Source organism: Leopardus geoffroyi, chromosome D1 (assembly GCF_018350155.1).
Source record: "Leopardus geoffroyi isolate Oge1 chromosome D1, O.geoffroyi_Oge1_pat1.0, whole genome shotgun sequence".
NCBI classification, from domain to species: domain Eukaryota; kingdom Metazoa; phylum Chordata; class Mammalia; order Carnivora; family Felidae; genus Leopardus; species Leopardus geoffroyi.
In genome coordinates, this window is record NC_059329.1 from 115,101,439 (window position 1) to 115,128,390 (window position 26,952).

General features: G+C 62.5%; 1 protein-coding gene across 4 annotated transcripts; it reads left to right on the forward strand.

The window, feature by feature from the left end:
- Window positions 1-1,732: 1,732 nt before the first annotated feature.
- On the forward strand, window positions 1,733-26,952 carry CHID1 (chitinase domain containing 1). Of its 4 annotated transcripts, none has more exons than XM_045486384.1 (14): window positions 1,782-1,861; window positions 4,402-4,549; window positions 7,090-7,243; window positions 7,773-7,922; window positions 8,182-8,314; window positions 9,032-9,076; window positions 9,546-9,652; window positions 10,035-10,096; window positions 12,856-12,948; window positions 17,670-17,771; window positions 18,328-18,483; window positions 26,217-26,297; window positions 26,541-26,583; window positions 26,770-26,952. In XM_045486384.1, exons 3-14 carry the CDS (start codon window positions 7,133-7,135, stop codon window positions 26,866-26,868), a joined length of 1,182 nt encoding a protein of 393 aa, XP_045342340.1. In that variant the 5' UTR covers window positions 1,782-1,861; window positions 4,402-4,549; window positions 7,090-7,132; the 3' UTR covers window positions 26,869-26,952. The 4 variants fall into 4 exon arrangements, with proteins under 4 accessions (XP_045342341.1, XP_045342340.1, XP_045342339.1 ...); XM_045486383.1 differs by lacking the exon at window positions 1,782-1,861 and adding an exon at window positions 3,927-4,037; XM_045486385.1 differs by lacking the exon at window positions 4,402-4,549 and having other exon boundaries at window positions 1,733-1,861.

Sequence of the window (26,952 nt, forward strand, 5' to 3'; positions counted from 1 at the left end):
CTGTCCCAAAAATAAATAAACGTTGAAAAAAAAAATTAAAAAAATAAATAAATAAATAAAATAAAGTGCTGTAGCTTGTCTGAATTGACAACACAATCTTGGGTGTGCCAAGTACTCATACACCCAATAGATTAAAATTTTGAACGTGATGAACCCCAAGTTGTCTCAATGGTTCAGAAACTTGAAATACCAACTGTGTTGAGGTTTAACTTACCATGTAAGAATGAACACTTTAGTTCTGATTCTCTTAAAACGTTCTATGTGTCATTCTAAATCTTACCGTGGCTGAAAGATGTGTTCCCACTTAAAGAAGTCAGTTTTCAACCCAGGTTCTAGGGCCCCCAGAACCCTGCCCAGTGGGGGCTCTGCCGAAAGGGCTGGTGCTGTCCCTCCTTCCTGCTTGCTCTTGGGTGTAGGGCGATGCTGGCTGAGAGTGAGCCCTGAGCGAACTTTGAGTACTTGGGCTCCGAAGACCTCTAAACTCTATAGGAGCTCAGGCAGCCACTGTGTGATGACTATAGGCCTTTCTCACTACACCCGTGACCCTGCTGGGGTCTCAGCATTCCTGGGACTGAACAACCACCCGTGCATCTCCAGCAGAGCTTACTGGGGTCCTCTCCACAGCTCTGCCTGACTTGGGGTCACTACGCCAAAGGTCAGGCCTCAGGGCTGAGCTGGGTGCCAGGAACAGAGCTGCCCAGCAGCAGCTGGCACGTGCCTCAGCACACACAGCAGCCCCCAGGCCCTTCTGGGAAGACTGGAGTTGCGGGGGGGGGGGGGGGGGGGGGGGGGGGGGGGGCGGTCAGCTGGCAGGAAATATGGGGAAGAGAAAGAAGGAAACATGACTAGGAAGAAAGAGAACAAAGTTCAGTTCAGGAAGAAACCTCCTAAGCAGCAGAAATGGGGAAACAAGCCAGGCAGTGCGTCCTGGGGCTGGTGCAGAGCCAGGGTGGGGACGGCTGTGTGGTTTTCTGCAGGAAACTGCTGGGAACAGCTAGGGATGGGGGGGGGGGGGGGTGGAGAGGGGGGCGTCTGTCAGCTTGTATCAAGTGTAAAATGCCTTGTGATGAAAACTGCTGGCCAAGTTGCGGCCCGGGGCTGAGACGGAGGGGTTCTGTTTGCCTCTGGGGCCGGGCGGGGGGTGGGTGGGCGGCTCCAGCTTGTGAGAACTGTAAGGTGGTGCCACAGATCCTGGAGGCAGGACAGAGAGCGCTGGGTGTTGGCTTTGAGGGCTTTTCGATATCCAGGGGCCATCCAGAGGCCTAGGGCACCACCGGCCCACGGACGCGGCCTGAGACAGGGGACTGGGCCGAGCTCACTCAGGGACATGTGGGGGATGTCGGGGACGGACAGGCTGGAGGGCGGCCACCAGTGGGGAAGGAGGGGCGCCGGGTCAGGCGATTCCCGACGGTCCTTGCGTGGCCGCCTCGCGGCATCGCCGGGGTGCCGCCCTCCCCAGAAGCGCCAGCCTCGGTCCCTCCCCCTGCCCCCTCACTGCCCCGGCCCCTACCCAGACCCCTGTCCCCGCCACGGCTCCTGCCCCGGCCCGGGCCCCATCCCCTACCTCGACCCCCTGCTTTGGCCGCTACCCGGGCCCCGGCCCTACTCCTGCCCTCGGCCCCGGCCCTTACCCCTACCCCGCCCCCTGCTCCGACCCCGGGTCCCGGGTCCCCGGCCCCAGCAGCCGCCCGTACCCCCGTCCCCTACCTTGACCCCGCCTCCGGCTTCGGCCCCGCCCCCGGCCCAGCGTGCCGTGCGCGGCGGCGACGCGCCAGCGTCCTGGGGCGGGACTTCCGGCGGCGCTTGCGAGCGATTTCCGTCCGCGCGCGAGGGTGGTCCGGCCGGCCTCCGGGACATGAAGGTGAGCCCCGCGGCGGCCGGCTGGGGTGGCGTCCGCGCCCCGCGTCTCGGCGCCCGCTCCTCCTCCTCGCACGGCCTCAGTTCCGCGCCGCGAAGTGGGCGCGCCGGGGACGCGTGCGGGCAGGGGGCGCGGGGGAGCGCGGGTGTGAGAGAGTGGGTGTGGGGGGATAGGTGTGAGGGGCGGGAGTGAGCGTGTGGATGGGTGTGAGAGCGGGTGCGAGTGTGAGGGGTGGGTGTGGGGGGGGTGAAAGCAGGTGTGAGCGGGTGGGGGGGCGTGAGTGTGGGCCGGGAGTGAGACGGCAGGTGTGAGCGGGTGTGTGAGCGAGTGGAGGTGTGAGATTTGGGCACGAGGGCGTGAGAGTAAGGGCCCGAGTTGGAGGCAGCGAGTGTGACCAGCACGCTCGGTGTGGCTGAGGTGGGGGACACCGAGGGTGGCGGCCGCCCCGTCCCCGGAGCGCGGGCCAGGTGTCCCTGTGCGGGTTGGGTTGGGGCGCACTTGGCTGGACCCCTCTTCGCTCAGCCAGGTGTCTTGAAAGCTGTAGACTTTCCACGCAGGAGGTGGCTCGTGGCCCCTCGCTTCCCACAGAGCCGGCGACGGGGGGCTGGTGGCAGCACTGGACCTCGAGCCACGGGTGGCGTCCTGTGTCCGTAGCTCTGTTGAGTTAGGGTGGCACCGTGGCCACGCGCCACGTACTCTTCATCTCTGAGCGCCGTGAACTCCAGTTCCTGTGTCCCAGAGCCCGACGCGGAGCACGTGGTCCATAGATGTCAATAGATGTCACCAGGGCTGTGGTCGTCCCACCGCGGCCTTCGCTCCCCAGAGCGTGCTCGCCCTCGCCCAGGAATGCGGTTGGCTCCACAGCTGGTGTGGCCATGACCTGCCCCGGGGAACAGCAGCACTCTGTAAGCCAGCAAGTTGGCTCGTGGTCCGGCCACGTGTAGGTCACGCCCCCCCCCCCCCCCCCCCCCCCGGGGCGCCACCAGTCTGCGGTTCTCAAACTGCACACCACTGAATAGTGAGAGCAACTTGATGGTAAAATCAATTTTTTTTTTTTTATGTTTGTTTATTCTGAGAGAGACCGAGCACAAGCAGGGGGAGGGGCAGAGAGAGAATCCCAACCACGTTCCACGCTGTCAGCGCAGAGCTCGCCGCGGGGCTCGATCTCATGAACCCTGAGACCATGACGTGAGCCGAGATCAAGTGTCAGACACGTGACTGACTGAGCCACCCAGGCGCCCCTAAATCTCCGTTTCTTAAAAATGAAGTAGACGGATTGTGCGTGTGCCACGGAGCGGGGTTAGCTCTGATGAGCGGCTTCCCCCTGGTGCACACGTGCACGGGGCCGCGGCCGACTCTTACCCTGGGTCTCAAAAACCACCTGAGAGTCACTGCTGTGACTCGCCGTCCTTTGGTCAACATGCTGCTGACAGTCCTCCCAGAGCTCGGAGCCCCTGGAATAGTGGGGCTGTCGGTTGTTAGCGCAGATCTGAGACCCCTGCCTCCCAAGGGCCCTGTGGGCGACCCAGACATGAAGGGGTCGCTACGCACCGCACCCTGCGGGACCCGCGCCTCCCAGAGATCATTGGTGTGTGTGGAAGAAACACCAACGCGAGGGGGCGCAGGCGTGGGGTAGGGTGGCCGGGCCCACGCTGCACAGCAGGGGGCCGGGCGTTGCTGCCGCTTGAGCCCCCCGCGTGTCACGGTAGCTCACGCTGTGTCCCCAGCGCTCGTGAGCAGCCTGCTCGCGTTGCCGCCAGGATGGTGTGGCAGTGCCAGTTCAGGCCTTGAGCTCAGTGTGGCTCCCCTTCCACTTCCCCCTCCGCTGTGCACAGAGGCTGGCGGGGTCCGTCGTCCTTCCCCAGACTGGCCCCATCTCCACCCTTTCCTCAGGTCAGGGGCCGGGCAAGTCACTGGCCGACGGGTCTCTGGGTGGGTGGGCAGCAGGCGGGGTGGCAGGCCGTGGACAGAGGGCGAGAAGGCCGCTGGGGCACACCCTGGGCCACTGTGGATTGCTTGAGGACCACCCTCCCGCTTGGTTTCTCATCCCCTTCCATCCTCAGCGACCCAGACCTCTATCCTGGAGCTGAGAAGGAGCCCGAGGTCATGGAGCAGACCCAGAGGGGCTGGGGTCAAAAATGGGGGGCCTCCCCCCCACTCCCTGTGGCTCAGCCAGCAGGTACAGGCGTCCCTGCATGCGTAGAACCCACCCCAGCTCTGCAGCCCCTTGTGCAAGGCCTGTGTTCTGGAAGCACATTGGTTCAGGTGCCTTTCTGGCCTCATGGTGGCTGGGCTTCCTAGCCCCAGCCCCTCCTAGCTTGGCGGCCATAGTCTCAGCCTGACCGGATCAGTATTGTCCACCCGCCCCTGCTGTGACTGAGGGAGCCCAAGTCCGAGCTGTTGTCACCAGAAGGGAGGGCGGCAGGAGCCGTTGTCCTTGATGATTCTGATAGCACAAAGTCACCCAGCAGAGGGGTTGCTGGGGGGGTGGGGAGGGGGCAGAGGATGGCAGTGTGACCTGGTCTTTGTCTCCCTCCCCGTAGCCCCTTCAGAGCCCCCTGTTGCACCTCTGCACGGCTTTGTCCCTTCTGTCCTGCGAAGCCCTTGGGCCAGCTGTCTGTGCCTCCCTGCCTCGTGGGGAGGGACCTCCAGGGCTCCTCACCCCAGGCCACCCCAGGTGGCCCCACGCAGGTATGCTGTAGGTGTATCGGGTGCCGCAGTGGAGAAACCTGCCCAGGGAAGGGACAGCCCAAAGTTGTGCTGCTGTGCTGCTCTGTGAAGCAGGGAGGAGGGCTTTGGAGGGGTAGAAACAGGCTCCTGGCCAGGAGGTCAACGGGGTGGAGGGGATCAAGAGGTGAGTGCTGCAGAGGGCCTGACTTTGCCAGCTCCTGACAGGGCACGCCCTGCCTGGCTAGCGCTCTGGTGACCCCAGGGATGCCCATAGTCAGAGGGAGAGGCCACGTGCCTGCCTGCTGGGCAGGAAGCTGGGCTGGCTCCCCAGGACCTGCTGGGTCTCCTCTGGCTCTGCCACCAAGTGGCTCCTTAGCTGGTCTGGAAGGAGCTGTCTGTCAACCGGCACACTTGACACCTGCACACCTTAAAGCCTCGGGAAAGACCCCAGCCAGTCTGGGCCCGCCCGGTACTCCGCTGCCATGAAGTAGAATTGCGGGGGGCTGGGAGTGGGGGCAGAACCTGAAAATGAACCGCACAGCTCCTGAAAGTCCAGTGCAGGAAAGCCAGAAAGTAGCAGCTGACGCCAAAATCAGAATGATCAGCAGTCCGAATAGCCTGCTCGCTTACCTTCTAGCGTCCCCTTTCGTGCTTTCTGTATGGTGTGTACGTAACCTTATTTTTGAGAGAGGTGCAGAGCCCGATGTGGAACTCGATCCCAGTGCCATGAGATCATGACCTGAGCCAAAATTGTCAGATGCTTAATGGGCTGAGCCACCCAGGCACCCCATACACAGGAATTTTTCAGTAAAGATGGGATTGTGGTGTGTGTGTGTGTGTGTGTGTGTGTGTGTGTGTGTGTGTGTGTGTTTACGTTTTGTAGCATTTGCACCAACAGTGCATTGCAAGCCTCACAGCGTCTGTCGGTATTCTCGTGTAGGGAAATGTGTGTTACCATTTAAACAGAGTGGCAGTGAACCTTCTCGTGCATTTTTCACATAAGTGGGGAAGTCCCTCAGTGTAATTTGTAACAGGAAACACATGTTGGAAAGTGTATTTACAACCAGATTGTCATCCAAAAAGATTTTTGCAACTTGAATTCCCAGGAATAGCTTGGGAGAATTGCTGCTGCCCAGGTTACGCCATTGGCTTCATTCTCTTTAGGCCTCCCCGACACTGAGTGTCTGTTCCCTTGATTGCTGGTGAAGCTGAGGTGCTGTTTCTCAGGCTTAGGGCACCTCTGTATTACAGGGTATCTCTGCGTATTGCAGGGCATCTCTAGGTACTACAGGGCACCTCTGGGTATTACAGGATACCTTTGGGCATTACAGGGCACCTCTAGGTATTACAGGGCACCTCTGGGTATTGCAGAGTATCTCCGTATATTACAGGGCACCTCTGGATCTGTCAGGGTGTCTCTGTATTACAGGGCACCTCTGCACATTACAGAGTATTTAGTGTACTTACTACAGGGCATCTCTGGGTGTTGCGGGGTGTCTTGTCTATTATAAGGCATCTCTGTAGTACAGGGTATTTTTGTATTTTGGGGTATGTATAATATGGGGTACTTCTATATTATGGGATTTTTATTACAGGATATCTGTATTAGAGTATTTCTATTCTGGGGTATTCCTTTTTACGGGGTGTCTTTACGATAGGACGTATGTATGAGGTACGTGTGTATTATAGAGTTAGGGGTTTTTGTGCATTAGGACATATGAATGTATCTCTTCATTTTCCTTTTATAATGGGGTGTTTATTGGAGTGTCGTTGACTTATAAGAGCTCTTTGTTTGTTACGGGTAGATAACGGGTAGAAATGTGTTGTGAAGTATGTTCTAATTTTTTTTTCTGGTTTATTGCTTTAAATTTCTTTTTTGTTTCCTAAATGAAAGCGTCACATTCTTTTTCCTTAAAATTCATCCATTTATTTTGAAAAAAGAGCGAGTGCACGTGGGGGAAGGGGCAGAGAGAAGGAGAGACAGAATTCCAAGCAGGCTCCACACTGTCGGCACAGAGCCTGGTGCAGGGCTTGAACTCACAAACTGACTGTGAGATCATGACCTGAACTGAGGTCAAGAATCAGACGCCCAACCGACTGAGCCACCCAGGTGCTCTGAAAGTGTCACGTCTTGACGTCATGAATTCTGTTGGCATTTTCTTTCCTAACCTCCATCATTGCGGATACACTTGGAAAAGCCTTCTCCGCCCCGAGTTACATATTTTCTTCTAGTCCTTTCTGTGGTTCTCATTTTACACTTAAACCTTCCGGTAGCCCAATTTCTTTGGGTTGGTGGAGGGCAGTCACCATTTTCCTAGGTGGCTGAGGCGATGGGGAAGGCTGACTAGCAGTAGGGAGGCCCCTTTCTGGGGCACCTGAGAGGAACGAGGGGCGCAACAGTGCTGGAAGCTGGGTAGGCCACTGGGGCTGCCCCAGGGTAGGGCTCTGCCCTGAGGCCAGTGCCTGGCCCAGTGCCACGAGGACCCAGGCCCCGTTGGGTGCTCCGTCTGACAGAGGGGGCGCCCCACTGCTGGTGGTCATGTGGTCTGCTCTCTCTGCAGCCCCCTGGGCCCCGAGACTGGACTGCACTGTGACACTGCCACCATGAGGGCTCTCCTCAGCACGCTCTGGCTCGCTCTGGCCTGCAGCTCTGTTCATACTACTCTGTCAAAGTCAGATGCCAAGAAGGCCGCCTCGAAGACACTGCCGGAGAAGGTAAGCGTGGTTAGGGGCTGGCCCTCCGTGCCTTCTTCCTGCCCACGGGAGCCATGCGCCAAGGCCTATGATGCGGAGGTCTGTGAGCCAGGATGCTGGGGCCGTGGCCTTCTTGGCAGCTGGCCAGCGCTGCCAGGGGCTCTGGCCGGATGGCCTGGGAGGGAGCGAGCGGCTTCTGGTGCTGGGGCTGAGGGTGTGCCCACCTCCCCCACCGGCCCAAATTTCAGCCCTCACCCGTCCTCTGCTTTTTCCCATGCCTGCGCTCTCTCGTCTTGCCTGGCGCAGTTCTGTGATGTTCACAGCGGTCGAACGGATCGGACGTGAGATGCATTGTGCCTCGGCGCCATTTTTCTGGGATGGGAGAGTGAGCCTCCAAGGGTGGGCCTGTCCGGTGGGCTCTGGTCAGCGGCACCATGTTGGCCCCAGGACGTGGTGCCTGGCTCGGGAGAAGACCGCTGCTGCTGCTCAGGGCCCCGTGTCCTGCCTGACGACAGACCCTGACCACCTTCTCCTGTCGCTTTTGTTTCAGACTCAGTTTTCAGAGAAGCCGGTCCAAGACCGGGGTCTGGTGGTGACGGACCTTAGGGCTGAGGATGTGGTTCTGGAGCATCGTAGCTACTGCTCACCTAAGGCCCGGGAGAGGCACTTTGCTGGGGACGTCCTGGGCTACGTCACTCCAGTAAGCCAGGCCCTGGGGTGGATGGGGAGGTCCCGAGGGCGAGGCGGCCACTGGGGTCTTTGTCCTCACCTCCCTGGGCTACCGCCGTGCAGGTGCAGTGGGAGAGAGGCCTCCCGAAGAAGTGAGAGTCATGCCGAGGGTTTTCTGGGACTTGTCCTGCACAGCACAGGCGGTTCTGTGGTGTCCCATTGCAGAGGTGTCTCAAGGGCCCTCTGTCCCCAGCTGCAAGCCTGTTCACCTGTTCTCCATTTTCTGCCAGTGGAACAGCCACGGCTATGATGTTGCAAAGGTCTTCGGGGGCAAATTCACGCAGATCTCGCCCGTGTGGCTGCAGCTTAAGCGGCGCGGTCGGGAGATGTTCGAAGTCACAGGCCTTCACGACGTGGACCAAGGTTCTCACGTTGCTGCCCATCTGTGCTCGTCCTGAGGGCCCACAAGGGTGTGAGTGCCCGTCCGTGTGTGCGAGCACGAGGATGTGATTCTGCGTGTCTGGAAGTGCGTGTGGAGCTGAGTGTGTCAGTGTCACAACTGTCTGGCATCGGCCACAACCTTGCTCCCCTCGGCAGTTTGTACACCGGTCCAGGGAGGAGGTGTCTGGGAGGACGTGGCTGTCTCGACAGCCACGGCAGCCACTTCCGAGAGCATGCGCCCGAGTTCCCTTAACTGTCCCCCTTTCGGGTTTGGAGAGAGGGTGCGTTAGCTGCTTGTGGAGATCTGAGCCCCGAAGCCGCTCTTCGATGCTGGGAGGGCAGTGCCCAAGGACACACTGGGTAGCACTGGGACTGGGCCCTCCGGCACCCCTCAGCTCCGAGAAACAGTCCCAGCCCCCTTGGAGGCCACTTTTCCCCAGATGGGGCCGATGCCACGATGTCCCCCCCTACTGGCCCAGGGGTCTGACCCGTCCTGACTGCTCTGCATAGGGAGGAGGGGGGGAAGGGGGGGCAGGAGCGGGAGGAGGAGGGGGCTGGACCTGCAGATTCTCTCCTGGTTCTGCCTTTCTGCACCCCCGTCGCATGGGGCCCGGCGTTTTCTTCCTTGGGGGTGGGCTGGGTCTTCATGCGGGCAAGGGGCTGTGTCCCTGCACCGACTGTCCTCTCCCCGTCCCACAGGGTGGATGCGGGCAGTCAGGAAACAGGCCAAGGGCTTACGTATAGGTAAGTCTGGTGGGCCTGGGTTGGCGGGGCTCCCGGCCCTTCAGCTACACACCGTGTGTGTCCCTGGCAGGACTAGACAGAATGACATCAGCCCCACCCGTCCTGGAGCATGCAGCTGGCCAGGGTGTTCCCAGAGTGCAGATGGGACTAGCAGGGTGTGGGGATTGGAGCAAAGGAGCAGGTGATGGCCGAGCAGGAGGAGCCATGGCAGGGGTGGGGGAGGTTCCGGTGGGGAGGACGGTACAGCAAGAGCCAGGCAGCGAGTTGCTGAAGGAGCTGGGGGTCCGGGCACTCGGAGACGTGGGGTGTGAGGGGGAAGAGGTCAGGACCGCCTACTGCCCCCCCCCCCCCCACCAGGCCTTGTGGGTGCCTAGCTGTGTGCTCACTCTGCTCTGATGGCCAAGGGTCGCTCTGGGGGCAGGGCCAAGCACAGAAGGGTCACCATCTGTGTGCGGGTCTGTCCCCCAAGTGCCCCGACTCCTCTTCGAGGACTGGACTCACGAGGACTTTGGGAGTGTCTTGGACAGCGAGGACGAGGTAGAGGAGCTGGGCAAGACCATCGTCCAGGTGGCCAAGGTGAGGCCGGTTGCCCTGGTCTTCGCCTTGACCACAGACGTCCCCTGGGGTGAGGCCTGCTGCCCTGGTCTTCGCCTGGGCCAGGAAGGCTTCCCTCGGGTGACGGCCAGCTGCCCTCCTGGGAGGGCGCCCGCCCTGCTGGTTCTTCAGGTCCCCAGGGTTGGGGCTGGGGAGGAGGCATGTGAGGGGACAAGACACGTGAGCACCTGGCCCCTCTGCTCCTGGCTCCTATGGGGACCCCCACATTGCCTCCTTCTGTGAGGGGCTTCTGGGCCTGCCGTGACCTCACTGCACGGGTGCTGGTGGCTGGCTCCGCGTTGCCTTCCCACCCGTCCCCACCAGCGTCATCGGACCCGCATTCACCTGCCCTGTGCCTTTTCAGAGCCAGCACTTTGACGGCTTCGTGGTGGAGGTCTGGAGCCAGCTGCTGAGCCAAAAGCACACGTGAGTGGGCTCTGTGCTCTCCTGGCCCCCAAGTGTCCTGGAGGGAGGACTGAGGGAGGGCCATCATAGGGGGACAGGGACAGCACCTCAAGAACAGCCAGGGGCCAGCGTCTGGCTCTGACCGTGCTGCTCTGAGGGCCTGGACGCCTGTGTGGGTGGTAAAGGCCACGTGATCCACATCACCCAAGAGTACCCTATGGGAAGATGGGGGCCTGGGCGGTGACACCAGCCCAGACGCCTCTGCTGAGCCCCACAAAGCCTTCCTGGGGACAAGGATAAGCGGTTGGCCGGGCGGCGGAGTCATCTGGGAGGAAAGCTGGCCGCCCAGGCCCACAGACACTGCCTGCGCGCCTCACAGGGGCACCCGAGTGACCGGGGAGTGGTGCAGTGTCTCCTGCGGCAGCCACTGCCTGCCTCTGTCAGGGATGTGGGGGCAGAGCGGTGGGGAGGCCTGCGTGGTGCTGGGGGCGGCAGAGGCTGGCATCCGGCCACCAGCAGTTCCGAAAGCGGCCTCCCCCCACTTCCCCGCCTGAAGGAGTCCCAGCTCAAAACCTGAGCCCCCCGCCCTTGCTTCCCCAGCAGCGAACACTGGGCTAGGGCTCCCCGCAAGGCGTCCCCCCTCCTGTCCTGCGGCCGCAGTCCCTTCTCTGCCCACTCAGAGATGGTGTCCCCAAGCCGGTCTCTGGTCTCCACGTGCAGGGGGAGGGCGTGTTGTTGGCTCTGGCCTGTGTCTGGGGCTCCCTGCCCAGCTTTGCAGCGGCGGGCCTGTCCGGGCAGCTGTGACTCCCACCCCACTTGGGTGCAAGCCCCTAGCCCTGGGAGGGCCCTGAGGCCCAGTTTGTGCAGGACGATGCATGGAGACGACAAGAGCTGAGTCGAGTGACTTGCTGTGTTTATCGGGAGCTGGCACAGGGCCAGCGTATAAGGGGCTCTGGCTGTTGGCAGACGCCCCCCCCCCCCCCCCCAACACACACCTCTCCTCCCAAGGATCTGTTGTGATCTTTGCAGGGCAGAGGCCCTACCAAGGTGACCTTCCATCACCTTCTGATTCAGCTTCTCCTGCCTGGGCTCGCAGCACGGGGCGGGGGTTTACCTGAGCCACGGCCAGGATGTAGCAGGCATGTGATGAGGGGGCGGTTGGCAGGGCAGGCAGGGGGCCAGGTGGAGTAGGGCAGAGAGGAGCCAGTCTGGCAGATGGCTGTGGGCACGTTGCTACCTGGGAGCCGTCTCCCAGGTTGGAATGGGCCTGGCTGTGGCGAGGCATGATGGGAACATTTCACGAGGCCGTCCCCACCTGTCACCCTCGTTGGGGCTTCTGACTAGGCGTCCAAGGGCACTGTTTCCTTCTGCAAAGGTCAGCCTGGAAAGGCCATTGTGGCAGATGCTCTGGGGCACATGGCCTGTGTATGATGGGGACAGTAGCAGAGCAGCTCCGTGACACCCGTGTCCCACAGAAGTCCTGTGGGGAGGAGCAAGTGACCTGAGCCAGTAGAGCAGGCAGGGATGATGCCCAGACCTAGCGAGTGGCCAGGTCCCCTCCATGCATTCCCAGGGTGTGGCAGGCCTGTTCCCCGGCACAGGGGTGACCGTAGGTTCCCAGTTGGTGGGTGCTGCCCCAGAGGCACGAGACCACCCTTTCCATCCCACAAAGATGCAGCCCCGGGGCCATCCAGAAAGCAGGAGAGCAAGTGACAGTGATTGTGCTTCAACGTGACAGCTGTTGGCAGAGCTGATGGAAGCATGTGCTCCCCGGGGGTGAGCCTGACCACAGCTCAAGTTGTGTCCTTCTGGGAGAGTCACCATGGTAGCAGGGATCATTCCCACTGAGCCCGGTCTGGCGGTCAGTGACCACCCGTTCCCGTCAAGACCACCAGGGCCATGCTGGTGGGGCCTGGAGGCGGGCACTGGGTGCCATGCCCTGGCCACACGGGGGGCCGGTGAAAGTGCGAGTGCCCCGGACCCTCTGGGGGGAGGGCTTACTGTGCTCTCACAGTGTTGGCAGGGAGGCCAGAGTGAACGCCCAGAGCATGGGGCCATCCCAGAACCTGTCGGTGGCATGAGGGGGACTGGGGTGCCTGACAGACGCTTCCAGGTGATGCTTGGAGCTGCGCTAGTCTCCGTTCCACTGGGCATCCCTGCTGTGACTCTAGGGGCCAGAGGAGCCCATGGCACCGCCTCCCTCCCTGTCCCCCATGTGGTGGCCCGCTCCCTGCTGAGACATGTCCAGGCACAAGTGGAGAGTGCCACATGACACCTACCCACAGGTGCTCCTCCTGTGTGTCCCAGGACTGGAGGTGCATCCCTGCCTGGGACAGACGGCTGTGTCTTCCAGGCTGAGGGTGGCCACGTGAGGGGGCTGGGCTCCCCCCTCAGCACAAGACCTGGTTGGTGGAGCTGCCCTCAGTGTTCCGGTCCTGAGTGTTTGATGGCCTGGGCCGACCCGGCCACCAGCAGGTCACCCCCTGGCCAGACGGTGTGTCTGGGAGATGTGATGGGGTGCTGCCCAGACAGCCCTTTGTTCCCCATGTCATTCTCAGGGTGATCCTGGGCAGGGAAGGCCAGGGATCAGCCCGCTTCGGGTGGAAGGTGACCCCCACGGGGCCTGCTGGGCTGCCCTGGTGCTCGAGTGTGTGAAGTGCACAGGGCCTCTGGAGCCCGTACCTCCAGGGCGGAAGGTGCCCGTGACGGGGCTCCTGCCCTGTAGCGGGTCTGGGTCAAACCCCTTGACTTCCTGTTCTTGATCTCCTGGTTCTTTGCAGGGGCCTCATCCACATGCTCACCCACCTGGCTGAAGCCCTGCACCAGGCCCGGCTGCTGGCCATCCTGGTCATCCCGCCGGCCGTCACTCCTGGGTAAGTGCCATGCTCGCTGCGGCCGGGGACCCAGGTCAACCCCCTGGGCATGCGCTACCCTTTCCCCAAATGTTGGAAGGTGCTGGAAGTTCCTGAATTTGAGGGGCTGCATCTTATAGATATTCCCATTGTCAGGTGTAGTCTTGCCACAGTGTAGAGCTTTAGGACGAGTCTACACCTGCTGTGCCCTTGGGAGGTCAGGGCTGTGGTCACAGCACCTTCCCAAAGCCTGACTGTTCCCCTTCCCAGCCCAATAGGGCAGCCCTTCTGGAACCTAGGGAACAGGGAGGCAGAGCCGCCCAGGCCCTAGTTGTTGGAACCATGGCCCCTCTGCCCAGGGTATTACCCAGTGCTGAGCACCAGAGAGGCTCCAGATCTATGGTGAGGACTGAGGGCAGACCCAGGGTCAAATGGCAGGGCCTTGTTGGGGAGGGGACCACAAAGGCCCAGGCGGGACCAACAGGGGCCTCTGTCTGGCCTTTGCCAGCCCAGCCCTTCAGCCCACAGGTACCCACTGGGCTCCCACCTGCTGCCCTGGAAGGAAGCAGCTGGCCCACCCAGCTGTTGAGCGGGAGCAGCACGGGTGGGCCTCTGGGGCCTGTGACGTCCCGCCGTGGTTCACAGGCTGACGGGCTCATAGAAGTGCCAGTTGACGCTCATCCGGAGTCTGTGGGTCACTCCAGCAACTGAGACAGATGTTCCCTGGGGGCAGGCCTGCCTGGCCTTCGTGCCCCCTGGCAGCCAGCGCATGCCACCCGAGGCCTGGGCACGTGGTTTAGGGCCGTGGTACCCCGCGCCCTTTGCATCTCCTGGGCGTCAGCCTGCCATCTGAGTTTCCCCCCGACACTTTCAGGGTCCTTGGTCCATCAGGGCGGGCTGCAGTGGGAGTGGGGTTCACACCTGTGTCCCCAGGCCCCACTGTGGGTGGGGAGGGTCCCACAGGCCGGCATCTCCCTCACAGAGCAGGGAGGGTAGTGCTCAGCCCAGGAGGGAGCCCGGCCAGAGCCCCACCTGTCTGTCCTTCCTCCCACACGCAGAGTGTGTGTGCATGTTTGTGAATATGTGAGGGGTGTGCACGTGTGTCATGGGGCGGCCCCGGGGTGGGCTCTTGGGACTCTGAGGTTGGAGCTGGACCTGGGGCTGGAAGAGGAGCTCGTGCCCTGGGAAGGCCAAGTGGCAGACTCTCTAGAGCCTGTGGGCATGGCTATAGGTGCTTGGTGCCCATTTCCTGGGTCTCCCAGTTTCTGTGGGTGGTTTGGGGGTGGGAGGTACTTGGCCGAGTGGAGACCCTGTTGTCCTCTGGGCTCAGGAGCCATCTGTGGGATGGGTGCAGGAGGTGCTATCGGCGAAGGTAAGCTCCTAGAGGCTGGGGGCATCTTAGGCTAAGAGCAGGTGCTACCCAGTCCTGCAGCGCCCCCATCCCCCCACCCCTCCCCAGAGCCTGGCAGTGTCTGACGCATGTGTGGGGCAGGGTGTCAGAGGGTGTGCTGGACTGTGGGAAGGTAAAGGGGCTGGGGCCCCCTGAGGGGCCACCCCCGGGCCTGGCTTTCCCGCTGGTGCCCTCTGTGCCCAGGCATCTTACTCTTACCTTACCTGGGCTCCTGGCACCTAGGCAGAAAGTGTGTGACCGGCCCCTCATCCTGCAGCCACCGTGAGAGGACAGTGGCGGCTGAGGGGGGCTGTCCAGAGGGAGGGACCGTGGCCAGTGTGGTCAGCACTGAGGGTGGGGGGTTCTAGGCGCTGATGGGCTCACGGGCTGTGCTGTCCCAGCTGTGAGCCAGCCCAGCCTTTTCCCCCCCGAGGCTCCGGCTGGTGGTGCCCCACAGGAGCTTGTTGGTCTTGTTGGCGTTTACCCCACACGCTCGCAGATGGCCGCCCTAACGGACAAGCCCGGTGCCTCTTGGCATTCTCAGCAGAGGACTGGCTGCAGCCCACAGAACAGCAGCTCCCGGAGGGAGTCTGCGGTGCCTTTTTCCTGCTGTGGGCCATGTCTGGGACTGTTGGCTCAGGTAGCCACGTTGACTTTGAGCCCTGCCCTCAAGGTCACAGCCTTGCCTCCAGCAGACCTGGTACTCTGGAACTTTTCGTCAGCCTCGCGCGCAGGTGGAGACACCAGCTCCGGGTGGAAGAGGAGCCACAGGGCTGAGTAGGCGAGAGGCAGGCAGGGGCTGGGTGACCGGGCCCGTGGTGGGGCAGGTGTGCGTGCTCCAACAGCAAGAATGTGGACGGTGACCCCGCCTTCCACACGTCACCAGTTAGGTGCCCCATCAGGGCTACTATGGGGGCAGCTCTGTGGCTGGTGTTCAGGGGCTGGGCAGCGTGGCTGGTGGCGGGAGCCAGTGGCCATTCACAGAGCCTGCACCAACCCCAGGGAGGGTCAGCCTGGGGAGGGCTGGTCAGAGGGAGGACTTGAGGTTGACCGCTGGTAGGTGGCTGATTTGTGGTGTCTGGAGGAAGATACCAGCAGGGGAGGGAGGTGGAGGGTCAGGCTACTTGCTCAGGGCCATGGGGGGGTTGAGAACTGGGGAGATAGGACAGGACCCTTTCTGGAGAAGAGACCAGTTGGCCCCATGAGAGGTGGGGGTGACTGCAGCAATGGGGCTCAGCCCCCGACATGGCAGCCCGTCAGGGTGATGAAGGAGGGAGGTGTCCACCACATGGGGGTGAAGCGGGAGGGAATGAGGGACACAGGGTTGGGAGTCCTGGGGGAGGGACAAGGCCCTAGAGGCACACAGAAGGGAGCTGCCAGGAAGAAGGTTGAGCAGAAGATAGACCCCCAGGTGGGACAGTGGGCCACCCCCCCCATCCAGGCCAGTGATGTCAGTGTCCCGGAGAAACTGTCTAGAGGCGCATTGCATGTCCGCCATCTGGCAGCCTGGAGAGGGAGGCCAGGGCCGCACGAGGTTTGCTGGGCCCACCCCTCATCTGCAGTGCCCTCCTGCCCCGTTGCTGGCAGCTGTGGGGTCTCAGCCTGAAGGGGCCTGTGTGGCTGCCCAGCCTTCCAGAAAGGAGGAATGCCCACGCTGGGAAGAAAGTGATTTGGAAACAAGCATCTGCAGACCAGGGCCGTCCCAGGAGGGTGTGGGAGTCCAGCTTGTGGCAGGCGACCGTATGGAGGACCAGCCCAGAAGAGCTAGATAACCCAGGAAGGGTATGGTGGGCACAGGGGAGGGCAGACTGTGGGATGGACTCCATGAAGCTTCTAGAAACCACCCCTAACAGGGCAGCCACTGGAATTAGCAAAGGAGGAGAGGCTCAAGGAGTCATGTCTGCTCTAGACCTCAGCAGTCCTCCCTAAACTGTGCACTTATCGGGGCAGAGTATTGAAAACCCATAGCTCCCTGTCCCTCGTGGCTGTCATCAGGAGTGTCTGCTCCAAGCAGTGGCGGGCACGAAAGCGGGTTTGGTAGGGCCTTCTGCCAGCTCACTTCTCTGGGCCTCATGCCCACCTGGGTCCTGCCTCAAGCTGGCCTTCCTGCACACCTGGGTGGGTCCCCTCTCCCAGTGGAGCAGGGAAGATGCCAGGCCCCCCAGAAGCCCCTTGGGTACTGCAGCAACTGAGACATGGGCCTAAGGGGTGCACCCCCTGCTGGACCATGCTACAGCAGCCCACAGCCCTGCTTTCCCTCCTGAGCCACTGAATCCAGAAATGGCAGGACCTAGGTGTCCACGGGTCCTTAAGTGAACGTCCTACCTCGAGACAGGTGAGCCTTCGAAATGGGAAGCGTTTTCCTAAAGCTGCTGCGCCCACTGTTCTTGTGGTGCTCCAGGCCGAGGCCCGAAGGGTACACGATATATTCACATGGCTGCCCGTGGCCTGTCTTCTTTTTGCTGGGGCCTGGCATCTTCTGGTCCACTTCAGGGGCCTGTCCCAAGTGTGGCCATTGGGGAGCATGGCTGTTGTTGCCCAGCAAAGTATTTGCCTCCAGGTGCATCCCAGGGTGCCCCTTTGTGTCCGGTGCTCATCAGAGTCGGGACTGTGAGGCCATCGTCCGCTGGCTCTGCTTCTCTTCAGGTCCTGCAGGTGCCCCGTGTCTCTGGGGGTCCTGGGCCTGGCGTCCTAGCTGCTCCCCCCAAAGGCAGCTGGAGAAGCTTTGCTCTGGGCTGGAGTGGGGCGGTCTTGAGACAAAGTCCTGTGGAAGGGATGACCCTCACTGAGGTCCCTGCAGACACACTTGACCAGGGTTTTGGGGGTGCAGGCTGAGAAGGGGGGTCCTGTCTCAGGTGGAGAGTCCTCCTGGGGATGCTGCAGTCTCCGGCATTGCTGCGGGCACAGCCGGTGGGCTAGAAGATGGACCACCTGGGCTCTCGGCTTACCTGGGGCACCCACGCCCACCGGTGGGAATGGGACTGTCCCGGAGCTGGGCTGATCTCGTGGCGCCTTTGGATGCGTGGCATGGAGGGCGGGGACAGAGAGAGAAATGAGCCTTTGCTTGACTTTCGACATTGGGCTCAACCTGCTGACCTTCCCAGCCCACCCCTGCTCTGGGAATGTGGCCCTGAACTCTGTGGGCGCTGTCCTATAACTGAGTGACAAGTTACCTTGCAGGGAAAGTGACTGCCCCCCTCCCAGGGTATAGGGTGGAAGCAACATGGTCTGGGAGCTCTCCCTTCTCTCCCCCCCCCCCCCCCCCCCAGGCAGCTGGCTCTGTCCTCAGTTGGACTCAGGTGTCAGCTGGGCTGTGAGAGGTGGGCAGTGGCAGCCATGCTTCTCTCTGCAGGACTGACCAGCTGGGTATGTTCACTCACAAGGAGTTCGAGCAGCTGGCCCCCGTGCTGGATGGCTTCAGCCTTATGACCTATGACTACCCCACAGCGCAGCAGTGAGTGTGGGCACCAAGGGACCCCGTGAGCTCCATGGCTTGGCGCAGAGGTGCTTGCCTCCTCTGGGGCCTGGACGCTGGACACTCAGAGGGACAAGGCCTGGCTTCCTGCCGGCGTGCTTGGGGCCGTGCCGCTGTCAGCCTTTGGCTCCAGGGTCACAGAGGACCCGAAGCCCACGATTGCCCCTGCATTGGGCAGCCTTCACGTTTTGGGGGCCTGTGAGAGAGGGCAGTGGGCAGCCCTCATGGGACCACCATCCTGGGTTGTCCACCTGTGCCAGCACAGTGGCCGCTGGCACCGGACCTGCCTTATCGCCAAGAAGTTGCTCCCATGGGCGGGGGTCACTGCCTCGAAGGGAGCCTCGGTGCAGACATGTCACGGTGCTGCCCACTGCTGTTTCTGTCCCCCGTGGAGGCCCCGGGCGTAGCAAGTGCCGGCACGGGTCCAGCCGGAAGCCACTGTGGGAGGCCTGCTGTCTGCTACCCTCCTTCCCATCCTGCCCCTGCCTGACACCTCTGCCTGCTGCTGAATCCCACTCCCCTCTCGCCCCTGCAGGCCCGGTCCCAATGCACCATTGTCTTGGGTTCGAGCCTGCGTCCAGGTCCTGGACCCCAAGTCCAAGTGGCGGAGCAAGATCCTCCTGGGGCTCAACCTCTACGGCATGGACTATACAGCCTCCAGGGACGCCCGTGAGCCTGTCATCGGAACCAGGTGAGCCCAGGGCTCCCCACTACGTGGGTGACCTCCGGTGCTGTCCTGCGCCCCTGGCCCTCATTCCGGTGGGTCTGTGTGTCTCCTGGAGGTGGTGGCTTAGAGCAAGGGAGAAGGCCTGGGGCAGTCTGACCCCACACGCCTGGTGCCTGTAGGCGGAGCCTCTGAGCCTGTTGGTTTGGGGGCCCCATCCCAGCACCGCAGCTGGGACCCCCGCCTTGAGATCACCCCCCGTCCGTGGGCACGCAGACCACCTCCCAACAGCGAGGGGCACGTGGGCCTGGCCTGAGAGGCGCTCGTGCACTTGGCATCGTCTCCTGCCCGACGGCCCCCGAGGTCTCTTGCCTTTCGAGTCCGTTGGTATCAAAGTTGTTTTCCTTAATGGTGTTTTTTTGTTTTTCTTTTTAACTTTATTTATTTTGAGAGAGAGAGAGGGCGTGAGCAGGGGAGGGGTAGAGAAAGAGTCCCAAGCAGGCCCCGCGGTGTTAGCACAGAGCCCGACGGAGGGCTCCAACCCATAACCTGAGCCGAAATTAAGAGGCAGACGCTTAACTGACTGTCACCCAGGTGCCCTGGCTGGTATCGAATTCTTTTCAGCTTTGTTTTGCCTTGGTTTTCTGGAAGATACTGTTGCTAGGGGTGTGGTTCTAAGCTGTCCTGTCCAGCTAGACCACCCCCTCCCCCCCCCCCCCCCCCCCCCCCGCCACGCCCGGTGGGATTTGATTATCACGTGCCTTCCTGGGGTTTTATGTGTTTTGCACTTGGTTTTCATTGAGCTTTTGGGACCTGTGTATTTGTACTTTTTGTGAAATTTGGAAAATTTTTGGCTGGTTTCTTCAAACGTTTTTTTCTGTCCCTTTGTCTTCTTTTTCGGGCCCTCAAGCATGTGTGAGGTCACTTGATTTGTCTCCTGCCCCCGATACCCGTTTTGTTTTCCCTTTTGTGGGATGTTTGTCAGCCTTGTCAGAGGCGCTGACTGGTGTCTCTGTCGCGCCTTCCATGGTGTTGCAGCCTGTGCTTCCCCGTCACATCCTGAAGTTCACACTGGGTTTCTCTTCCGCGTGTCCTGCACCTCGCACGTGTGGGCTGGGCTGTGACAGTCACACTCCGAGGCGGGCCCGTCCTGGGCCTGCTCAGCTGGTGGCTCTCCTTCCCAGGCTCCCGACTGGCCCGAGCTCTGCAGACTGGGGCCCCTAGGTGGGACGCCAGACATTGTGAATTTTGCCTTGTTGGGCACTGGGCGCCTTGGCGCTGAATCTTCTCAATCTTTGTTCGGGTGCCTGGGAACCGTGTGAGCCGGCCATGGAGAGCGGGTCCAGACGCTGTGACCTGGGTGCACGCCTGTTGCAGCCTGCTGTCCTTGCAGGGGGGGTCCTCTGTGGGTCACCAGTTGGGCTGCCACCATCAGGCACACGGCATGTCAGCCAAGGTGGTGCGGGGGACGGGGGGGGGGGGGTGGGCTGCCACCCGTGGCTGCTCCTGTCGCTATGCCTTGGTGGAGGGACGGGGGCTGCCTGGTTGGCCCTTGACGGCACTCGTGGATTTGAAGGGGCTGCTCCCAGTCACTTGCCCAGTGGGCTGGGGGGCTTCTGTTTCCTCTAGGCCCCTCCTGCTCTGTGGGCTGGGCCTCCAGGACAAGGAACAGTGCCCATGAGGGCCCAAAGCCACCCCTCACCTCAGCTGTCCCTCCACGGCCCCTCCACGAACCCCGAGATCGGCCACGCTCGGAAGTGGTCACCCTGCCAGGACCGTGTCCTCTGGGTACACAGCTGGTGCTGGGGTCTGTGCTGCCCACCCCTGTCCTGGCCCCTGGCATTGGGCACATTCTGTGTCCCTAAACCTGGATCTGCCCCTCTCTGCTGAGAAGGGCCTTGGGAAGTGGCATGGACATGGTGTGGATGTGGCGTGAATGGCAGGAGCTGGGGAGAGAAGGCCGAGGAGCAGCTCCCCGGCTCCGGGGGGGCTGCTGTGGTGCCTGGCCAATCGCTGGGGCGTTGCCCCATCTCCCAACAGCAGAGTGGGCTTCTCGGCACCCGGCCACCCCTCCCTGAGAGCTCCCCCTTCCTGTCTATCTGTCCTTCTGGTCAGGTCCCCTAATGCACTTCTCTGACATGGGATTGCTGAGAAAATTCCAGAAGCATTGCTGGTGTCTCCGCTCTTCCCCACAGCCTTGACCGGGTGCCTGGCCCAAGGAGGCAGTGGGCAGAGCCCCATCCAGAACTCGGGCTCCCAGCACCGGGCCCCAGAATTCCAGGGAGCTGCCGACCGGTCAGCCAGGGGTAGAGGATGAACCCCCTGCTGCTGAGGGAGGCATCATGCAGGGCCCCCACGCCCCCACCCGCCTCTGCTCCAGCCTTGGGCTCCGCTGGCCCAGGCCTGTGGGGGGCAGGGGACTTAGCCTTGCGGTGCCGCTCAGCCACCTGTGCTGCCGTGCGCACACCACACGTGGGGCTTGAACCTCAGATGGCCACCGTCCCCCAGTCCTGGAGGCCGGAGCCCCAGGTCCAGGCGTGGGCCGGGCCGGGGCCTCCAGAGGCCTCTCTCCTTGGGTGTGGATGGCTGTCCTCTCCCAGTGTCCTCACGGTGTCAAGCCTCTGCTCGTGTCTGTGTCCTGATCCCCACTTCTCCTAAAGATCCCCGTCACCTGGCATCAGGGCCCACCCCGGTGACCCCGAATTACCTCAGTCACCTACGTAAAGTCTCCATTTTCATGTACAGCCATATTCTGGGGTGCTGGGGGTCAGGACCCCAACATAGGAATCTGGGGGACACTGTTCATCTCTGTCCCCACCTGAAGGGTGGAGAGTTACTGTTTATTCACTAGACTTTGGCCCTGCAGCACAACGGCAGGTGGAGTGTCAGGCTAGCTAGCCCCGCATACACGGCCCAGGGGTGTGAGTGCTCACCCCCCTCCCCTGCCTCCCAGGATCCCGCGAGCAGACAGCAGCTCCAGCCCCCAGCTTCCGCTCAGCAGGGCCACGGCTGACACACCTCACAGGCCCTACCTGGTGGGTTTGCCCCACAGAGAGGGGCTAAGGGGCCTCACAGAAGTGAGAGGCCTGTGGCAAGCAGAGAGGGTCGGTGCCACAGCCTCCAGGCACCAGGCGCTGCCTCGCCTGGGGACTTAGAGCAGAGGAGGGGTCGAGTCTGCTTCCGGGGAGGGCCATAGTGGAGGGCTGCCCCAGGGTCCCCTGCACGGACCCGGCTGTGTTCTTCTCCACCCCAGGCCCCTTCCTGCCGAGCCGTAGAACGGGGCCCGGCTTGGTGCCCTGAGACCCGGCAAGAGGCTCTGCCATCCTGATGGTGGCTCCTGGGACTCTCCTTATCCCCCGGGCCACCTCAGGCTGCGGGTCAAAGGGCCTCAGGGCACAGGCTCCCCAGGGCAGAGAGAGCTGCTGTTCTAAGGAGGGAGCCTCGACCCCAGACAAGGCAGGGGAGGGGCAGGCACGCAGCCCTCACGAGGCCACTCCCCACAGGCCCCCCAACGCGGCCAGACTCAGCGATGGGGGACCTTTGCCAAAGCGGGGTCTCAAGCGGAGCACGAGTCCCGGTGCGGCACCTTCCCTGGGGTTCATGTCACAGGGAGCTGGCCCCGTGGAGGACTTGCAGGGCTGAGGGGGATCAGGAGGGGCACCCCCTCCAGGAGAGGGGAGCCCAGCCTGGAGAGGGGTCACCTCCCCTACAGGCCAGGCCCAGGGTGAGAGCTGCAGTCAGGAAGGAAGTCGTAGAATGACAGCAGCTCCTGGTGCAGACGGAGGACACACCCAGATGGGGCGATGGACGCTGGCCCCAACGTGGCGTGAGCCTTCTCCCCACACCCAGCAGAGGCCCCCCTGCCCCCAAGTGCCCCTGACCCCTGCAACACCAACAGGGACGCCAACAGTGAAGCACCCCTTGGGCCCCTGTGGGGGTCCTCTGCCCACAGCCTGATTCTTGCGGGCAGTCCTCCTGGCCTTCAGGGAAGGAAGGCCTGACACACATGCCCCTCTCAGGGCCGCGTCTCTCTGATCCAGCCGGCCAGACGGAAGAGCTCAGCTGGCTCTACGCTGATGCCTTTGTTTGCGGGGGGAGGGGAGGGCTCAGGAGCAGCACCCTAGAAATGCAGTTCACCAGGATGCCACCCTGGCCAGTCCCGTCCCCTCCCCCCCGCCCCGCCCTGCGGAACCTGCTGTGGCAGGCCCTGCTCACCGTGCAGTGACATCGGGCCAGGTGTAGGCTGCCGGTGAGCCCCACGGTCACTCAGGCTCTCTCCAGCTTTGGCGCTGACGGAAGCCCCTGCAGCCTGCTCCAGGATTATGTGCCCTCCCTGTCTTGGCCGCTCCGGCACGGAGACCTGGCCCTTTGTGGCAGGTGTCCTCCGCCTCTTCCAGGGCAGTGGGGGGGTCGGCCGCCTCACCATCTGCTCGGCCTCAGACAGAGCCAGGACCCCGCGGTGGGGCAGGAGGCCAGCCCCCTCAGGCCCGGCATGTGGTCTCCCGGCCTCTGCCAGCCAGGCTGGTGTTCTGTGCCCGCCAAAGGGACCTCAGGGGGTCCCAGTCTGCAGTGGCTGTTGCTTCACATCCTGAGTTTCCCTCCCTCCCAACTCACTAGTCTCTGTTGGCCATCCCTGGGCCACACGTGGGCCTTGTCCTGACCGTGTCCAGGCTCCTCCGTATGGCCTGCTCACTCCCTAACTTCAGGGAGTTTGGGCAGCTGTGAAACGCCCCAGGAGGTAGCACGAGTCTAGGTGCTCGTCTGCGGGTCCCCGTGCCTGCAAAGCCCCTCTCCTGAGAGGCCGTCCTGCTCCCTTGGCAGGCCCAGCCTGGCCCCACAAGATACCCGGCACCAATCCACATGGGCCCCTGTTATGTACCTTCGGGGCCGGCAATCCCCACCCTGCTGAGCCATCTCCTGCCCCTGCCTGGGGATCCCCAGCTGGAGCACAGCCAGCTGGGTCCGGAAAGGGCGGGTCATGCTTGGAAGTCTCCTTGAGAGCCAGGGTGCCAGGGGCTCGGGGAAGGATGCTTCCCAGTGAGGCCAGTCCCTGTGACCTGCCAGCCCCAGACGACGGTGCTGGGCACCCAGCTCCCCCCAGTTGAGGACAGCAGGTCTGTGAGGCCCCGTGGGCAGGGAGCTGTCGGGGAACCTCGTGGGCATGCCTGCTCCGTGGGTGTCGCTGTCCTGTGCCCGGTCTCCCTTCGGCGGCCTCCCTGGGTGGCTTCTCACGGCCGCCTTCCTGTGGCTCTGCCTTCTCTCTGTCTTCGCGCCTTGGTCTGTGTCTTCCTTTCCTTCTGCTAGGTCCTGCCTCCAGGCACCCTGGTCTTGTGTCTCAGCCCTGGCCTCCTTGTGTGCCCTGCTTGGCTTTAGAGTTGCCTTTGTCCCTGCTCGGCTCCCCAGGGGTCTTCTGCTGTCGGCCTGTCTCACTTTGGAGGTTTTCCTCCAGGCCTAGCCCGTGAAAGGCAGCTGGGGAGGAGCCCTGCTGCCTGTGGGTGGGGCCTGCAGGCGAGGGTCCTCGTGTCACCCACAGAGGGGCAGCTCATGGCACGGGCCTGCGTCAGGGAGACCCTACCCCGTCCACATCTAGCCCGAGAAGACGCAGCAAGGGCCCAGCCCCAGTGACATAGCTGCCGGGGCAGTGGGGGCGGGGGCAGCTCGGGGGACTCTGGCGGCAGTGGGCAGTGGGAACAGTCACAAGGAGAGGCCACTGGGCACATGGGTCCCCCTCTGCGTGTTTATCAGGCCCCCTTGCCAATGGGAGGTCGGGTCTGGGCTGGCAGGGACCCCTCCCGAGGCTGGGGTGTGGGCAGGTCCGGCACAAGTGGGTGGCTTAGACTCGGTCCAGCCCGTCCTGTGCCTCTGGTCTCGTGGGGCAGGGCTCCTGCACTGAGTGCAGGGAGACCTCAGGTCCCACCAGTGAAGGTGAGAAGCCACATGCCAGTTTCCTTTGGGGTGGGAGGCACCCCCCTCCCTCTGTGGTGGTCCCGCACACGTGCACTCTCATTGCCATTTCCGTCAGACCCTTTCTCTGAGCCACTGCTCGTTGGTCTCCATGGGTGTCCCTGTCCCCCCCCCCCCCTCCCCCATAAGGCCCAGGAATGTCCTCATCCTGGTGAGGAGTGTTCTCTCCCTGACGTTCCTGGAACCCTTAGGCTAGGTCTTGTACCTTTTTTTGGGGGGGGGGGTTTCCACACTCCATAAACTTGCCGTTTCAGAGGGTGGGGTGCCGGGGTGTTTGTCTCAAAATTGTGCAGCCAGCACCTCAAATTCCACACTTTCCTCCCCCAGAAAGCACCCTTGGGCCCTCTTGGCAGTACCCCCCCACCCCCCACCCCAGCGACCCCAGTCTGCGTTCTGTCTGCAGGCTCGCCCGGTCTGGGCGGTTCTTGCAACCAGAGCCGTGCGGTGTGCGGCTGAGGGCTCACTTGGGTCAGTTTGGGGAAATGCTGCCGCCCTCACTTTTGAAGTATTTCCCCGCTTGCTTCTCTCTCTGGCTCCCACCTCCTCGTTTGCCTCCTCTCCCTCTCAGACCCTCCCCTCCCAGCTCTGGTCTGTGCCCAACTGTGCCCTCCCCAGGGTTTGCTCCCCACTGGCCTCTCTGTGTCCCTGGGGCTGCACTAAGGTGAGCACGGGGTCCTGTGTGCCCCCAATCATGTCACCTAGAGGGGAGCGACCCCAGCCTCCGTGCCCTCCACCCCCCAGCCAGGGCCCATCCTGCAGCATCTGCCCACTACCCTGGCTTGGGACCCTGGGGACTCAGGGGCAGCCTGGGTCAAATGCCCTGTCCTTTACCCCCCCACACACACCCTCCCATCTGGCCCTGCATGCTCTGCCCTCCACGTCCTGGATTCTCACAGAGACCTCAGACCAAAAATTGCAAATAATGTGAGCAAACCGAGAACCTTGTTTTAATTAAGGGTAATCCGCTAACGTTGGGTGGTTGGACTTGCAGGGCGCCCCCCTTGCCAGCAGGTACCCATCCCCTCCTGTCCGGCACTTGTCTGCCAGGGGGCACTCATGAACCCGCTACTGGGAGGCCCGGCCCTCCTGGCCCCACGGCACCTTGGGAAGTCACCTGTCCTCTGCATGCGTCTAGGGGGCCGGGGGGCGCAGTCTCAAGCCCCTGGCTCCTGGTAGTCAGAAAGGACTGCTGTGGGTGTGAGGCAGCCCTGTCCACGGCAAGGAAGGCAACGCTGGGGCAGCCTGGCCTCCAGAAGGGCACGGAAACCACTGCCCCTGCCTCCTGGCCCCAGAGAGCTGGGCTGGGGACCTCCGGGGACTGTCCCCAGGCCCCGCTCTTCCTCAGAGGCCTGCGGTTTGACCTGAATGCCCCGCACACCTCCTGTGGCGCTCAGGGCAGTCGCGTGCCTGGTCTGCTCCGTGTACCTTACAGAGGCCACACCCTGAGTGCAGGTGCCCTCACTCTGTCCACTTGGACACTCGTGGTGCAGATGTCACAGCAAGAGTCCTGGTCAGGACACCCAGCCCCTTGGTGCAGTCTCTCTCCCACCTGCACAGCCCAGAGCAGTGAGCTCACAGGCTCCTGAGATCGGAGCCATCTGTCGCGTCACTGACCGTTCCCCCACCCCTAGTGCACATTCACGGGGGGCAGTGTCCCGTGCCCCATGCTGTGTTCCTGTACTTGTGTCCGGGGCACACATGTGGTCCTCGCCCGACTGTGACAGCCTCAGCCACCGTGACCCTCCCGGTGTCAGGCTGTCTCGAGGACTCCCACACCTGTGCCCGGTTCCCTGCAGGTACATCCAGATGCTGAAGGACCACAGGCCCCGGATCATGTGGGACAGCCAGGCAGCAGAACACTTCTTCGAGTACAAGAAGTGAGTGTCCGGAGGAGGCCCTAGGTGAGGGCTGTGCATGCCCAGGCTGGCCAAGGGCCCCAGGGCCTTGCGCTCGACCCCTGCCCCCGAGGGCTGATCCGGCCCAAGGAGCGGACCCGTGGGGCGGCGTTTCCAGCAGGACCTGAGGCTTCTGCTGACAGGGAGGAGGGCCCCGCACTTCCACGTTGGGTGGGGTTGGGAGAAGCTGAGGTGGGCAGGGGCAGAAGGCTCATCCTTTTGCAGAAGCCGCGGAGGGAGGCACATCGTCTTCTACCCGACTCTGAAGGTACTCACGGGCCCGCCTTTGTGCTGGGGGTGGGGGCGCCGGTACCGCACCCCTCCCCCCACAGCGACCCTTACCCTCGGTGAGCAGCGGAGGTCAGCTCGGGGCCTGACCTGCTACTCCCTGGCGGCCGGGGTGGGGGGCTGCCGGGGGGTGAGAGGAGGGGCTGACGCTTCCCGGGGCCTGCAGTCTGTGCAGGTGCGGCTGGAGCTGGCCAGGGAGCTGGGCGTCGGAGTGTCCATGTGGGAGCTGGGCCAGGGCCTGGATTACTTCTACGACCTGCTCTAGGCCTGGCTCCAAGCGGACGTGTGCTTTCCTGAGCAGTGGAGTGACCGGTTGATAAGCAAAATACAGACTCCTCTTTTCTGTTCA